Source organism: Phyllobates terribilis, unplaced genomic scaffold (assembly GCF_046119375.1).
Source record: "Phyllobates terribilis strain yellow unplaced genomic scaffold, ASM4611937v1 Scaffold_4__5_contigs__length_816908805, whole genome shotgun sequence".
In the NCBI taxonomy this organism is placed as follows: Eukaryota; Metazoa; Chordata; class Amphibia; order Anura; family Dendrobatidae; genus Phyllobates; species Phyllobates terribilis.
In genome coordinates this window covers 404,248,552-404,266,138 of record NW_027362764.1, presented here as the reverse complement: position 1 = coordinate 404,266,138, position 17,587 = coordinate 404,248,552, and the positions used below count along the sequence as shown (strand labels likewise).

At 41.9% G+C, this 17,587-nt stretch overlaps 1 protein-coding gene across 4 annotated transcripts in view; it reads left to right on the top strand.

The window, feature by feature from the left end:
- MSANTD3 (Myb/SANT DNA binding domain containing 3) overlaps nucleotides 1–17,321 on the top strand; it is a 47,805-nt gene extending 30,484 nt beyond the window's left edge. For 3 of the 4 annotated variants that reach the window (XM_073678570.1, XM_073678571.1, XM_073678572.1), the window contains exons 4-5: nucleotides 3,776–3,904; nucleotides 15,261–17,321. In XM_073678570.1, the coding sequence (XP_073534671.1) occupies nucleotides 3,776–3,904; nucleotides 15,261–15,670 (539 nt within the window). In that variant the 3' untranslated portion in view covers nucleotides 15,671–17,321. The remainder of the gene's footprint in view (nucleotides 1–3,775; nucleotides 3,905–15,260) is intronic. The other variant, XM_073678573.1, reaches the window with a different exon arrangement.
- Nucleotides 17,322–17,587: the final 266 nt, after the last annotated feature.

Below are 17,587 nucleotides of genomic sequence, written 5' to 3'. Positions count from 1 at the left end.
GCCTTATTGATAGTAAGCCTTTTTTCAGGGTATTTTCTACATCGGTCCGCCTTAATAAAGTACATTTTGGTCTTGAAAGTTGACATCATTTGGTGAATTTGGAGTATGTGTACATACTGCACTTTCATGCAGACACATATATTATTATGAAAAAGATGAGCATAAATTAAATAGCTTTTTCAGTACATTTGTATAGGTATGAAGTTATGGCCAAAAGTTTTGAGTGAGATAAATTTTTGTGTTCACAAAGTTTGTTGCTTCAGTGTTTTTAAATCTTTGTCAAATGTTTCTACGGTTACTGAAGTACAATTAGAAGCATTTCATACGTTTTTAAACTTTTATTGTCAAATACATTGTCTACGAAACAACTCAACAGCCCCGATTCATCATTTGCATTTTTTTAAGTTACTTTGAAGAATTTGGCTCCAAAATAGGCAATACCACATGACAAAAAAAAAGCTAATTGACACACGCGATTCATGAATTTGGTGCATAGTAAAAAATAAAAAAAAGTCTGGTTTCTGTCTTGAACTGTTTTTTTTTACGCCCAAAGTCACACATTTTGTAAAATGGCGCAAAATACTGATGTACTCAAAAATACATCGTGGGGGGGGGGAGTCTTTCCATGTTAAACTTTCTCAGTGGACTATTGTTACCCCTTCTTTTTTCTGCTTCCCAGGTTATATCTTCCCTTCCCATTCTTATCCTGATTCTTCCATTTTACTAATTTTCTTTCTTTTCACACCTTCTTTTTCTCCCCTCCTTTTTATTCCCTTTGGTCGTTTTTCCCTTTCTTTGCCCTTTGAGGTTTTGGGGTAGACATAGTATATTGTATTATTGATGTTTTATTTTACTCTACTGCAAATATTTTCAGTTCTTAATTGTATTTCATAATTGCATATTTGTTGTTGTAATCCCTACCTTTTACCTTCCCTTGTTTATGTAAAAATTCCCCTAATTAAATGATTTTTAACAAAAAAATAAATAAATAAATACACTGCTCAAAAAATAAAGGGAGCGCTCAAATAACACATCCTAGATCTGAATGAATGAAATATTCTCATTGAATACTTTGTTCTGTACAAAGTTGAATGTGCTGACACAAAATAACATAAATCATCAAAGGAAATCAAATTTATTAACCAATGGAGGCCTGGAGTTGGAGTCACCCCCAAAATTAAAGTGGAAAAACACACTACAGGCTGATCCAACTTTGATGTAATGTCCTTAAAACAAGTCAAAATGAGGCTCAGTATTGTGTGGCCTCCATGTGTCTGTATGACCTCCCTACAATGCCTGGGCATGCTCCTGATGATATTGCATATGGTCTCCTGTGGGATCTCCTCCCAGACCTGGACTAAAGCATCTGCCAACTCCTGGACAGTCTGTGGTGCGACGTGACGTGACGTTGGTGGATGGAGTGAGACATGATGTCTCAGATGTGCTCAATCGGATTCAGGTCTGGGGAACGGGCGGGCCAGTCCATAGCTTCAATGCCTTCATCTTGCAGGAACTGCTGACACACTCCAGCCACATGAGGTCTGGCATTGAGCTGCATTAGGAGGAACCCAGGGCCAACTGCACCAGCATATGGTCTCACAAGGGGTCTGAGGATCTCATCTCTGTACCTAATGGCATTCAGACTACCTCTGGTGAGCACATGGAGGGCTGTGCGGCCCTCCAAAGAAATGCCACCCCACACCATTACTGATCCACTGCCAAACCGGCCATGCTGAAGGATGTTGCAGGCAGCAGATCGCTCTCCACGGCATCTCCAGACTCTCATGTCTGTCACATGTGCTCAGTCTGAACCTGCTTTCATCTGTGAAGAGCACAGGGCGCCAGTGTCGACTTTGCCAATCCTGGTGTTCTGTGGCAAATGCCAAGCTTCCTGCACGGTGTTGGGCTGTGAGCACAACCCCCATCTGTGGACGTCGGGCCCTCATACCACCCTCATAGAGTCGGTTTCTAACCGTTTGTGCAGACACATGCACATTTGTGGCCTGCTGGAGGTCATTTTGCAGGGCTCCTCCTGTTCCTCCTTGCACAAAGGCGGAGGTAGCAGTCCTGCTGTTGAGTTGTTGCCCTCCTCTGGCCCCCTCCACGTCTCCTGGTGTACTGGCCTGTCTCCTGATAGCGCCTCCAGGCTATGGACACTACGTTGACAGACACAGCAAACCTCCTTGCCACAGCTCGCATTGATGTGCCATCCTGGATGCGCTGCACTACCTGAGCAGCTTCTGTGGGTTGTAGAGTCCGTCTCATGCTACCACGAGTGTGAAAGCACAACCAACATTCAAAAGTGACCAAAACATCAGCCAGAAAGCATTGGTACTGAGATGTGGTCTGTGGTCCCCACCTGCAGAACCACTCCTTTATTGAGGGTGTCTTGATCATTGCCAATAATTTCCATCTATTGTCTATTCCATTTGCACAACAGCATGTGAAATTGATTGTCAATCAGTGTTGCTTCCTAAGTGGACAGTTTGATTTCACAGAAGTTTCATTTACTTGGAGTTATATTCTGTTTAAGTGATCCCTTTATTTTTTTGAGCAGTGTACATCGGGGCGAGAAGTGAAGTTTCAACACTCATCAATTGCGACTTTTTAAAAAGTTGCAGAATCAGGCAAAATAATCTGGACTAGCTAAATTCCCCACAAAGCAGAAAACTAAATAAAACAGGCAAACTCATTATAAAATAGACCAAAAAAAAGAATAAATGGAGTGCAAATGAGAACCCCCACACACACACACACACACACACACACACACACACACACACACACACACACACACACACACACACACACACCCCTAAAGTGCAAAAGCAACTATGAATCTGGACCCATACAGTGTTGAGCCTTATTTTTCAAGACTAATGCCAATTGTCCCTGGCATGTTGGATATCCACTTCTGGGCCAAATCCTGACTGAGGGCAACCCATTATTTTCTAAGTAGTGCTTGGAATTTATCACAATTTCTGTATTTTTGTTTGTCCACCCACTTTTTTGAGGATTGCTCACAGATTCTCAATGGGATTGCCCAATGGGGCGTTGCGTACCCATGGACTCAACATTTCAATATTTTGTTCATTGAGCCACTTGGTTATCACTTTTTCCTTGTGACATGGGACTGGAAAAAGCATTCTTCATCACCAAATTGCTCCTGGATTGTTGGGAGAAGTTTCTCATGGAGTATGTGAGATGCAATTCTTTTAGGGCAGTGGTGTTAAGCAAAATGTTTAACGAGCCCACTCCTTTGGATGAAAATCATTCCCACACACAAATGGGTAGAAGTTGCTTTACAATTGGCCTGACACAGATAGGGCTCATCTTTTCATGACAGAGCAATTTTTTTTCTAGATGTCCTGGGCAGTTGACGGGGGGCTGCATCTGAACTAACAAAATCCCTGAAATGATGTAAGGAGGTCTTTTTGTGGCAGAGCTGAAATGCAGTGGAAATGGTGTTTGTATAAGATCACTGTCATGGCAAGGAAATGCTTGTATATATTTTTTGTAATTCATCTGATTACTTTTCCTAACAATCTAGAGATGATGATGCAAATTGCCAGTATAAAAACTGCAGCAACAAACTGTGAAAACCAAAATTTGTGTCTATTTCAAAACTTCTGGCAAATACTGTACAATATCTCTTCTGTTCCATTCACAATTGTATACTGAATCTAAAAACAAAAGTGCACTAATATAATGATTACTATATATTAGGATAGCACATATTATTTTAGTTATGTTCCATGTATTTACTATTCTATAGCTTTCCACAAAGGAGACCTAGAAATACTCATTGATGAACAGGGAAAGATCCAGACAGAACCAATAAGAAATGTGTCTGTGACTGACTCAGTGTGTGCAGACGGAACTTCCCCCAACAGCATAAAAAAGGGTAATATTTTCAGAAATGTATGTGTGGATTTGACTGAAATTGGTCACCTTTGTTTATTAAACATATTACTGAACAGAGTAAAAAAAATATCAATCTCTAACATGTCAATTGAATTTATGGGTCTTCATATATACAGAATATAGGCCTCAACATTGAAATTGCAAAACCAAAGAGGGGAAAAATAGTGGAATTATGTAAATCACAGGAATGACTGACATGTTATTGATATGCAAATTTTGAAAAAATAGAAACAAAGTTTTCAAAACCTTTTTGATTTATTCAGTGTAAAGTATGAGTACCTAGCACGTAAATACACATACTTGCTCGCCCTGGAATGTTATCAAAAGGTTATTAGTAGTGTTGAGTGAGTATGCTCGGGCGAGTAGTTACAGCTGCTCGGTGTTATGTTTGAATCGCTCCCATGTGCATGATTTACAACTGTTTGACAGCTTTATTACATGTGAGGAATGTGTAACAAATAGACATTCCTCACATGTAATAAAGCTGTCAAACAGTTGCAAATCATGTACACGGGAGCGATTCAACCATATCACCGAGCAGCTATAAATACTCGCTCAACACTAGTTATTAGTGGTGGTCTCAAAAATGTTCTGCCTATTTCGTCTCCAGGCCAATGTCTTGTCTTATTGACAAAAGCAGGACTCCTCGCTGAAGAGCTAGGCCTCTCCAAATAGCGACCACGTGGCAATAGCATGAATAGGACTTCTTAAGGGAATGTCACACTGATCCTACTCCCAGGTTTGTCATGTGCGGAGGCAATTTGTTGTAGCCAGATTCCTCTGTACGTCATTCCTGGTACAAGAACAGCTCAGCATTAACCTGATTTGGTTATTTATCCAGGGGTACAGCCATTTCAGTGTTCTAGAAGCCGTTTATCCACAACGCCAAGCCGCATGTTGCTTGTGTTACTGTGGGTGTGTGACCTAATCCTGTTACCATGGCCTCCGGCAGCTCCAGACTCTCTTCCCATTGAGCACATATGGGATGTCATTGGTCATCAATTCCAAAGGGAGCTGCGAGCAGAGGATCTTGATGGTTTGTGTACCCAAATGCTTGCAGCATGGCAGAACATTTTTCAGACAACCATTATTCATTGACTGCATGCTAAGGCATCTTAAGGCTATGTGCCCACGATGCTGAAATGCTCTGGATTTTTCCTGAGCATTTCTGCATCTCTGGCAGAAAAAACGCATGCGGATTGTACATGCGTTTTTCCTGCCAGGGACATGCGGATGTGAAGCGTTCTTCACATGCATTTCCGCATGCGGGTTGTCAAGCGCTTTTCAAGCGATTTTTAGCATCACTTGGAAAGTGCTTGTCAATTTGTTCACACTATATAAATCCATGCAACCGGCATGGATTTATATAGTGTGACCATAAAAGAATGGTAAAAAATGAATATTATACTTGCCTTTTGATGGCCCCCAGTGTCTTTGTCTTGGCTTGCCGGCAGCTCGCGGTAGACTAAAGGACCTGCCGACGTCAGCGGTCATGTGACCTGTCACATGACTAAATGACGTCATAGCCGGTTCTTGAGTCCACTGCGAGCTGCCGGCAAGCCGAGACAAGGAGACCGGGGGGGCCATCAGAAGGTAAGTATAATATATATATTTTTTTTTTACAGGTTCTATGGTACCCGAGTCCGGAGGAGAGTCTCATTCTCCAGACCCGGGTACCTTCCGCACATTGAAACGCATGGATTCTGCATGTACAGATGTAGTGATGCGGATTCCATGTGTTCTAATGCAAGTCAATGGTGACGAAAACACAGCGATTACGCAAAATAATTGGTAGTGCTGCGTTTTTTTCCGCAATAATAATCCGCTGCGGAAATTTCTGCAGAATGTGCACAGCACATGCGGATTATCATTGGGGAACATGGCAGGCCTTCTACCAAGCGTTTAAGCGTTTCTGCAGCGGAATTGCTTAAACGCATCGTGGGCACACAGCCTAAAGAGGTTTTCCCATGAAGAAAAATTCATTTTAATCCATGGCTGTGTCTGTCAGTGTACGGAACATAGCACAACTCACTTGCAGGGGAGGAAGCAAAAGACAATACAGACATTACAGCAGGGGATCGCAGAGGATTCATTTTATGAGGTAAAATATTGTTTAAAAACAGGCAGTGAAATATTTTACCTCCCAAAATGAATCCTCTGTGATCCCCTGCTGTAATGTCTGTATTGTCTTTTGCTCCCCCCTGCCCAGGTAATGTGGTATGCACTATACACGGTCAGACACAGACAATTATTAAAATGAACTTTTGTTTGTGGGAAAACCCCTTTAAGTGTGTGTATTTCTGGGCTTGCCATTCATATTTGACACTGAACAAATCAGTGTTTTGAAATTTGTTTTCATTATTTGCACATCATAATCATGTCTATTGAGCCTCTGATTCCCACAATTCCACCACCTTTCCTTCCCGGTATTGCAGTGGTGTTGGAGTGTATATGCTCTAGTTCAGTGACCCTGTGTTTTGGTGTAGTTATGTTCTGACTACACTATCCTGTATAATGGTGCTATGTTTAAGAACAAGCATATGGTCCTTATTCGTAGTAGTACTTTTCTGAAACCACAAGTTAAAAATCAAAGCGTCCTGTTGCCACAGGTCTTAATCATTGGTATAATAACAATTAACCTTCAAGGTACCATATCCTACCTGGTGTCCCCAAAAAAAGCATTGGATTTGGTTGATGCAAGCCACATGCTGCAGATAAATATTAACTGTACAGGTTTATTGCAGGCTTATTTATAAAGACATGGACGTAGCAATAAGAAAACAAATCAAAGAATCAAATGTTGAGATTTAAATGCTGTTCCCACTATATTATGTATCCCCTCAACAGCTGAATGCCCCTCCACCTAGATAATAGCTATATATTCTATAGTCCAGCATCAGTATGTCAGATTTTTAATTTTCATGTTCCTCATGAAAAGGTTCTTTGTGTGATGAATTTTCAGATTAGATCCGTCCTAGGTTGAACAATGTTTGACTCTACATTGATCTTAAGAACCATGGAATTACAGCCAGTCAGAATGAACATGTGTTGAGCCCACTCCATGCAGGGCAGATGCCAGCTGTAATGCACAGCCACCATCTTCCTGTAACGGCAGCAATTGGCGCTAGATGTTATTTTCATGCCATGGTCAACCACTTACGGCAGCATTTAACACCTTTCACAACATCTGCTGTATATGTAAGGTTTAAGCGGGTGTATGGAGCGGGCTCACAGGGTGAGCCTGCCCCATACCCGACAGGTAATGGCTTTATGTTACAGCCAGTACCTACCTCTAACAATCGCATGTGGGGAGAAACGCTGCCTGCAATTGTTAACCTGTTAAATGCCGTTGTCAACTGTGACAGCGGCATTAACACTGTTTCGGGATGTGGGGGACATCATTCTCTGCGCCCATCGCCATGACATAATTACAGGTTGCCCTGACAGGCGGGGGCCAGTTCAAGACTTCTGTGCTGGTCATTACGGAGCTTCCTTGAAACCCTGTCTGTGGCCGGGCATCAAAGGAGACCATGATTTTTAATATATGCAGCAATGGCATTGCTGTATATAGTGCAAGCAATCAGAGAATTGCATATTCAAGTACCCTAAGGGCATGAAAAATGTAAAAAAAAAAAAAAAAATAAAAAAAATAAAATTGAAATCACCCCACTTTACCTCCATTAAAAATTAAGATAAATAAATACACAGGTGGTATCCTCACATTTAGAAAAGTCCAATCAGTAAACACAGTAAATGGGGAAAAAAAAAAATTCAAGAACGCCAAAATGTAAAAAATATTTATTTTTTTTTTTTTTTTGGGATTGCTGCTTGCTACAGCGTTTTTGTGGTAAAAACGTCATCTGACAAAGCTCCATTGACCGAAAAATGAACATGTCAGGGGTCTCTGAAGATGGTGTTGACAACGCCAAAAAAACTTTTCAAACTTCAGATTTTTTTTTTTTTAAATATATAAAAAAAACAAAAACACAAACCTGGACATATTTGGTATCGCCGTAATCGTACTGATGAGCAGAATCATATTGTAGGCTCATTTTTACCACAAAATGTAGACCGTAAAAACAATCAGCAAAAAAGTCAGAATTGCGGTTTTGTTTTTTTTCACAACTTCTCCCCACTTGGATTTTTTTTTTATTGTTTTCTAGTACACATGAAAAATGAATGGTCTCATTCAAAAGTACAACTTGTTCCGCAAAAAAGTCCTCATATGTCTATGTAGACACCAAATTAAAAGTTATGGGTCTGGGAAGAAAAAACAAAAACGTAACTACTGAAATTGGTCATGTCGTGAAGAGGTTAAAAAGCGTTATCATTGGTTTCCATTGGCCTCCCATATGACCTTCAGCCACAGGATGAACTTCATAGAAGACCACAGTTTATACGGTATACACTGCAATACTATGGTATTAGTGTATACTGTAAGCGACTAGAGAATTGCAGGTTCAAAGTTCTCTTAAAAACAAATGAACAAAAACAAACGAACATTTTAAATCACTTCCCTTTTTCCAAGTTATAAAATTAGGAAGTTTAAAAAATAAGACCTAATTGGCATCCACTTCCATAAGTCTATTTTATAAAAAACTAAAGTTTTTTAAACCGTATGTTGAATGCCAAAAAGAAAAAGTCAAACTGCAAGATTTGTCATTTCAGCCACTGCAGTCCCCCTAAAATTAACAATATGTTGTATGTACCCCAAAAGAGTATTGATAAAAGCGTAAAAATAAACCCTCACCTGGCTCCATACACTGAAAAAAAGTGAAAAACATTACAGGTCTCAGAAATGCCAACACTTTAACATGATTTATTTTTAACTAAGATTTTTTTTCCACCACTAAAATCTTAAAAAAAAATTGCTATAGCCATACGTGTAATGAGCTGTAGAATTATGTTACCAGGTCAATTTTACTAGAGTACACAAGACCACCATCTTTTATGGATTACAAAAATAATTCCTACACTTTACAGTATTAGAGGTGCTCTGGCCCAACAAAACTGGACAGGGTTTGTCACCTCAGCTTGAAGTATCCGCAACTCCTTAGTTTTAGAAGGATGTGTTCTTGGTATTGCAGCCAAGTCCCACTCACTTTAATGGGAGTAAGCTATAATAACGGAACAGCTACTACAAAATATATAGGGCTGTACCTTGTGCACAATGAAGAGAACATGTCACTTACTTGACTGCTGCTGCCACCCTTATAAACCAGTTTCAAACTTCCATTTTTTTTAGTTCATACTCCTGAGTGAAGGCTGTCGTGTTTGATTTAGGAAAACAGCATCCAGTTCTCACATCCTGATCAGATGCCAGACCTCAAACCACGGTTGTGTTAAAAGCAGCCTAATCTCCCTATGCACTTTACGATAGCAGCTGGACAAATGATCAGCTGAGCCAAAAGATCTCTCACCCAACTCTCCCATACACAGGAGCGCTCGATCTGTCACCCAACTCTCCCATACACAGGAGCGCTCGATCTGTCACCCAACTCTCCCATACACAGGAGCGCTCGATCTGTCACCCAACTCTCCCATACACAGGAGCGCTCGATCTGTCACCCAACTCTCCCATACACAGGAGCGCTCGATCTGTCACCCAACTCTCCCATACACAGGAGCGCTCGATCTGTCACCCAACTCTCCCATACACAGGAGCGCTCGATCTGTCACCCAACTCTCCCATACACAGGAGCGCTCGATCTGTCACCCAACTCTCCCATACACAGGAGCGCTCGATCTGTCACCCAACTCTCCCATACACAGGAGCGCTCGATCTGTCACCCAACTCTCCCATACACAGGAGCGCTCGATCTGTCACCCAACTCTCCCATACACAGGAGCGCTCGATCTGTCACCCAACTCTCCCATACACAGGAGCGCTCGATCTGTCACCCAACTCTCCCATACACAGGAGCGCTCGATCTGTCACCCAACTCTCCCATACACAGGAGCGCTCGATCTGTCACCCAACTCTCCCATACACAGGAGCGCTCGATCTGTCACCCAACTCTCCCATACACAGGAGCGCTCGATCTGTCACCCAACTCTCCCATACACAGGAGCGCTCGATCTGTCACCCAACTCTCCCATACACAGGAGCGCTCGATCTGTCACCCAACTCTCCCATACACAGGAGCGCTCGATCTGTCACCCAACTCTCCCATACACAGGAGCGCTCGATCTGTCACCCAACTCTCCCATACACAGGAGCGCTCGATCTGTCACCCAACTCTCCCATACACAGGAGCGCTCGATCTGTCACCCAACTCTCCCATACACAGGAGCGCTCGATCTGTCACCCAACTCTCCCATACACAGGAGCGCTCGATCTGTCACCCAACTCTCCCATACACAGGAGCGCTCGATCTGTCACCCAACTCTCCCATACACAGGAGCGCTCGATCTGTCACCCAACTCTCCCATACACAGGAGCGCTCGATCTGTCACCCAACTCTCCCATACACAGGAGCGCTCGATCTGTCACCCAACTCTCCCATACACAGGAGCGCTCGATCTGTCACCCAACTCTCCCATACACAGGAGCGCTCGATCTGTCACCCAACTCTCCCATACACAGGAGCGCTCGATCTGTCACCCAACTCTCCCATACACAGGAGCGCTCGATCTGTCACCCAACTCTCCCATACACAGGAGCGCTCGATCTGTCACCCAACTCTCCCATACACAGGAGCGCTCGATCTGTCACCCAACTCTCCCATACACAGGAGCGCTCATTCTGCTGAGCAGTGCTGTGTTCTTGATAAGAGCCACTAATAGACTCCTATAGCAGCAGCTTAACTCAAAGAACTAGAGAATCAGCAGTTTGAAATCTGACAACCCGAAACCTCCTTTCCCCGGTGAGCCATCAGAAGAAGCTGCCAAACCTGTTTATCCGCTTGTTCGGCAGGCATTAGACTAATGTTTATATGGGGCCATAAGCCAGGCCATGAAAAATCAGTTGACTTAAGACCAAATAAAAATTTTTTTGTAGCAAAGGATAAATACTGGGTGAATTGTTAAGAAAAAAAAAAATATAGGATACCTATAAAGTTGTCATATCTGTACACAGTGCTGCAAATATGAGCAGATAGAAATTATTTCCTTTCTTGCCCTTTTGCAAGATCCAAGCTAAATGTGTTGCATTTCATTTGTCAATATTGTCTGCTCAGGGGAACTGTAAAGTTAGAATCTTGCTGAAAAATGCTATTGAAAATATCTAATAGATGTATTTTTTAAATTACTTTTTTTGTAATGCCATTTTTCCATTGATAAAATGGACTATTTGCTGTAGTTTCAATTAAAAACATTTTTTTAGTGGCACATTTACTCACTCTAGTAATGTGCCAAACAAAATGTTGATAAAAGTTAATCTAGAAAAGACCAGAAAAGACTCCCTCCCCCCAAAAAAACAAAAATACTAGACAATCTTAAAATGACAGACTTATCAAACAGCAGGAACCACTACAATAAATCTGGCACATTTAAATACTGTGTAGTCGAAGGGTGCACTAAGGCCCCATACACAATAGATATTGTCAGCTGTTGGTTTGGCACATCATGCGGCCAGCAGCTGTGTCTCTTCACTCCTTCATAATCAGGAGCATTCTCTCGGCGAGCAGTCCTGTGTTCAGGGAGCTGCTAACAGCCTTCTCTGGTGGTGAACTTAACTTGTCATGAAAAAAAAAAAAATCAATCCGAAATTTGACATGCCAGATTTTTCTGACATTCAAAATCACGTCAGGGAGAGTCTAGAGTCCCTCACACACAAGATTGCCTGCTAGTTCAGCCTACATTAGTCTAATGTGCATGGGTTGCATAACCATTAGACGGTATCGATAAATGTTTCCCAAAAGCACTCTTAATTTCTTGTCGACCCATAGCCTTGAAATGTCAGGGTTGTCCACGTATTCTGCAATGATGCTCTAAAACAGGGTTCCCCAACTCCAGTCCTCAAGGCCCACCAACAGGGCATGTTTTCAGGATTTCCTTCGTATTGCACAGGTGATAATTACATCACCTGCACAGGCAATAATTCCATCACCTGAGCAACACTAAGGAAATCCTGAAAATATGACCTGTTGGTGGGCCTTGAGGACCGGAGTTGGGGAACCCTGCTCTAAAACATCACTGTATAATAAGCAGCTGCTTTAAGATTATGCAGGAGCGGGAAACCGGCTGTAAGGCTAAGTGCCCACGTAGCGTTTTTCAAGCAGATATGCTGCGGAATTTCCGCAGCGTAAACGCTTGAGAAACGCTATGTTATCCGCCCCCCATGGTCCCCAAAGTGATTACGCTAGTTCAACGCCCATGCTGCGGATTTTTCCGCAGCGTTTATGCTGCGGGGAAAAATCCGCAGCATGTTCATTAATTTTGCGTTTCCGCAAGTGGAATTGCCTTTGCAGTGCAATAAAAAAACGCAAGGCAACTCCGCATGCGTTTATCCGGGAGAGGACATGCAGAAAATTTCTGCTTCATTTCCGCAGCGTGGGCACATAGTCTAAGACACAGACGGACTCCCTATAGAGAAGGCTGCCCTGAAGGAGCGCTGTGTATACATATTACAAAGTGCTTACAGCACTTCCTTCTCCATACCCAGCAATCATGTGCTTGCCAGGAAAGACTGTCATTTTGTCCTTACAGTATGTGCACATCTTTTTCAGGCATAATATGCCTGGAACCAACCTAAAAAAAAATGCAACAAAAATGCCAAATAGAATAAACATACACAGCAATGTCACAAATGACTTGCTGTGCAAATGTTTTGTATTTTAACTGTTTCAGCCTTCGAAAGGAGCTAAGATAAGGGACAGGTCCATTCTTCTGGCAGTCTCTGCTTGGAGGGTACCACCATCCTATAAAAACAATGCAAAAACATAATCGCCTCAAAGGTTTATATCACCAATGGACATGTTGGATATTATTCAGTGAAGGGAAGGGAAAGACCTGACCATATGGATGTCAGAAAGCAGTACTTAAAATAGAATGTTGTGGTAGATGTGGTCTCCTCTAAGTGCTGGCTTCAATAAGTAGTGTTTTTTTTTTTTTTCCCCACCTCCTTTTCCTTCCCATTCTTTCTCTTTCATCCTTCCTTTCTTCTTTACATTCCTCTAGCACACACAACCATTTGGTTCATGTAAGATCTTATATTAATACCTCATCAAGCGGATTATTCTTACATTCTAAAGTTTAACTATAACTTACCGTATTTTTCGGACCATAAGACGCACCTAGGTTTTAGAGAAGGAAAATAAAAAAATAAAAATTTAAGCAAAAAATGTGGTCATGATGCACTTTTAAGGGGGAGGGGGTCTTCTGCTGACACTGGTATAGGGGTAAAGTCCCCCAATTCTGACAATATCCCCCATCCTGGTATAAAAGGAAGGGGGGGGGATATATAAGTGGTCCCCATCCTTATCCTGGTATGCATGGCACCCCTCATCTTTATCCTGGTATGCATGGCACCCCTCATCCTTATCCTGGTATGCATGGCACCCCTCATCCTTATCCTGGTATGCATGGTCCCCCTAATCCCCATCATGCTGCACATAAAAAAAAAAAAACACACTGCTACTCGCCTCTCTTCTCTCCTCCAGCGCTGCGTCCTGTCTGCCAGCACTGATCTCTCCATGTGAGCCGCGCATGACGTCACTGCCATGCACGGCTCACAAGGAGAGATCAGCTGCCGGAAGTCACTGCTTCCCATGCCGGGTCTGTGTGCGCGGGGAGCAGTGACTTCACTCTCCTTCATAGCCGGCACACAGCAGAGCCGCGCTGCGGCTCCTGCTGCTGCCGGCTATCTCCTGTGCCCGCTCATTAAAAGGCATGAATATTCACCCCCTCCCCACGCCCATGGGCGTGGAGAGGTTGAATATTCATGCCCTTTAACAGCGGGCACAGGAGATAGCCGGCAGCAGCAGGAGCCGCAGCGCAACTAGGCTACACTGTATACCGCTATTAAGGAGCATGAATATTCAGTGCTCCCCACGTCCCATGGGCGTGGGCAGCAGTGAATATTCATTTTCTTTAGCAGCGGGGACAGTGTAGGCTGCAGCGGGCGGCTGCTGCCTCCTGTGCCCCGCTCCTCCACCAATACCGCTCTCCCCACACTATATATATATATATATATATATATATATATATATATATATATATATATATATATATATATATATATATATATATATATATATATATATATATATATATATATATATATATATATATATTATACCCCCCCCCCCCCCACATTCGGACTATAAGACGCACCCCCCCATTTTCCTCCAAAATTTGAGGAAAAAAGTGCGTCTTATAGTCCGAAAAATACGGAAGTTTTTCATTCTTATTATGGAGCGGAATTTGAATGTTCTGTTTTCATATCAATATTGTTAAAACCCAATCACAGAAGACACTTCAGGAAAAACACACGTTACGCTAGTCACTACTCGCGGACTAGCCATGAGGTAGGGTAGTCAGTTGTTCAGGGGTCAGATACCAAGAGGGCACGTAGTAAACAACAGGGAAAAGACAAAGGCGTAGGCAGGTAAAGGTCCAAGGTCAGAATACCAGGAAGATAGCTGATCAGAGCAAAGAGACTAGGTAAAAGGATGGTGAGACCAAGGGCCAGGGTTAGGCAGCAATAGTTAAACAGAGCAAAGGAACTCAAGGCAAATAACCACCGAGTAAATGCTAGGATTGGCAAAGATCTGGAGCTGATAGTTTAGCGAAGTAGCTGGGTAATCATTTACAACCGGGAACTCCTGAAAGAAGCTCAGGACCTCCTAGAGTCTCAGATTGGATGGCTGAGCTATCTATCAAAATACCGACAACTCAGCACTCCCCTGCACTAAATTGGATGACTGAGCTGTGACTCGCTGCATTCAGGACACACTGAGCAGAGGAATCGTGACACTACCCCGACAGACACCGATCAGCTTTGCCGTGCAGCCAGGAGTCTGTATTTACTTTATACCTGGGGCAAATATGCCAGCACCCACTAATAAGTGAAATCAGATATCAAGAAAAAATGGCCCCAACAGGAATTTTAAAGTTTTTCTCTGAAATGTTGGAGTGTTTCAGGGAAAAACATACTTGGCTGCAACCATGCAGTTTCTGATTAATGCTGCCTGGGTACAGCATGAATTGACTGACAGGTTCTGTTTAAGATAGACTCATCAGTTAAGACATATAAATTAACAGCACAACAAAAATAATCATACTGTTGCATTCACATGTTTTAATTCTATGCAGAATCGGTATTGTTAAAAGGAGCACATTTCAGAGACTGTAAATACATAAGTTTAATTGTAATATGTCTGTTTATTACCTAGAATCCTATGTCATCCCGGAAAGAGACATGTATTCACCTGAAAAGTCTAATCTAGTCAACATGCAGAAATGCCAAGGAAATCTGGCATCACCCTCCTGCTCCAGTGCAAGAATAACTGCTAACAGGACCTATAGGAGCAAACCACCACAGAATGGCATTCTGACAAAGATGCATGAGGAGGAGCATCATCAGCAGATGTCTATCCTCCAGCTGCAGTTAATTCAGATGAATGAGGTGCATGTGGCTAAAGTGCAACAGATCGAGCGTGAATGTGAAATGGCTGAGGTCGAACACCGAATAAAAATGGAGATCCTGAACAAAAAGAAAATGTACTGGGAGAGGAAACTGCAAACAATCACAAAAGAGTGGCCAGTAGCATCATTTAACAGACAGTTTCCAAACTCTCCATAAATAATTCCAAGTGGTTCTAAAGATACTTGGAAGAACATTGGCAGGAGCACTGTACAAGGCTCAGCCATCACTATGAACTATCAGTAGGCCCAAACACTGGCAACAGTTTCTGTGTAGGAAAATTGTTACAAATATAAAAATATACATAAAAGGACCGCAAAAGTTCTAGGACTTGTTGGTGCTGGTATTGGGAGCAATGTGTTTTTTGCTTTTAGTAGAAATAAAAACACAAGACGTGTAAGGCCTGTCTACCTAAACACAATGCTTATGACAACATAAGCAGGAGGGTTTTTCTTCCCACAAACTATTTTTTTTCCTCACCTTAAAGGGGTTGGCAGTTCTAAAAAAGCAAAGTCTGCATTCGAACGGTGTGACTGTCAATTCATGTGCGATTGCCACCTTCACGATTATCCTTCATGCCGCATGCGAGTGGGCTATAACTTGATCGCATGTATGAGACTTGCATATTTGTGATCACGTGCTGATTAAGCTCATCCGGCTTCTCTCAACAGACGAGAATAGAGAAGCTTGGTTACACTAAATGGTACGTCCTTCCAAGCGTGCAAATTGCCCACTCGCACAGGAGATATGGAGGACTTGTGATAGTGTGTGAAGCACATACTGTCACAATTGGCAGTCTGCAGTCATAGTAACTGAAGATTTTGGTTCTTAGACCAGACAACTTTAATTCTTTGTATTGTTTCCTTGTTGTTTTGCTGGATTTTTTTGGTACATTATTTGGGTAAAATCTGGATAATTAGTATCCATAAATAAATCTATGGAAATTCTGTGATTTGGACCTAAATGATAATTCTTCTGGACAATACCAAACCTTACTGCAAGAGTTCTTAAATTACTAATGGTGGAGGGCGATATGGCTGTTATTTCTACCATCTGCAGTAATAATGTTTACGTAATCCTCCACTGTTATGGGTCTAAGGTTATCCAGGTATTGAAGAGGCCAAAGGTACAAAAAACAAACAAACCATTGTGTCTTATTTATATCATGTTATCTGACTGAGAAATCAGGGTTGTCGTAAACCTTGAGTGAATAACTCTATTGTTTAAGCACAAATGAAGATGAGTGCTGTACACCCTTGTGTGGCTACACTAAACTTTCCACTGCCACTCATCTATTAGTATCAGTATTTATGTATTTGAAAATAGAAATGTGTTGAAAAATTAATGGTGGTCTGGTTTTAATTTTCCACACACTTAATTCCACTACATAGGTTGTACATTGACCATATAATTCTCTCCTGATGGGGTTAGGAAAGGATTCGCCCCCAAGCACTGAAAGAAAAAATTAACAGTGAAAAATCTGCTTTCTGATTCTCGTAAAATAGTAAAAATCAAACATTTTGATTATGAAGTAAAAAACACAGAAATTGACTGATGCGGGGGGTGATGGGAATGCTGATGTATTTAGTGTATAAAAAGTGTAGTCCATCCTCCAGTCAAGAGTGAACTGTACTGCGCAAATGAATACCATAATCATTTGTAAGTGAAAATAAAACAAGAGTTCAGATTTTTTTTTTTTTTTGGACAAGTGTGTGTTTCTCTGACGTAACATTTTGACTATAACTGCTGGTTATTTATTTTTGTATTTGTGAATAAATAAACCAAAAAACAGGTACAAATTATATCAAAAGGTATGTTACAACACAATCCTGAAAATAGTCATGTTAATTATAAAAGCGATACTCCCCCTTATTAAATTTCTAATGCATAGTCACTAGAGCTAATTGCCTCTGTCAGTGAGATTGCTGCTCTGTCGCAATCACACATCCTCCTATCGTGACCCCGCCACAGGTCTCCCATCCCAAATTTGACAGCCTTGTATAGGACGGAGGTTGTGACGTTCAGGTCAAGAAACCCATGGCAAGTCCATGCATTGTGGTCGGTACTTGAATGGAT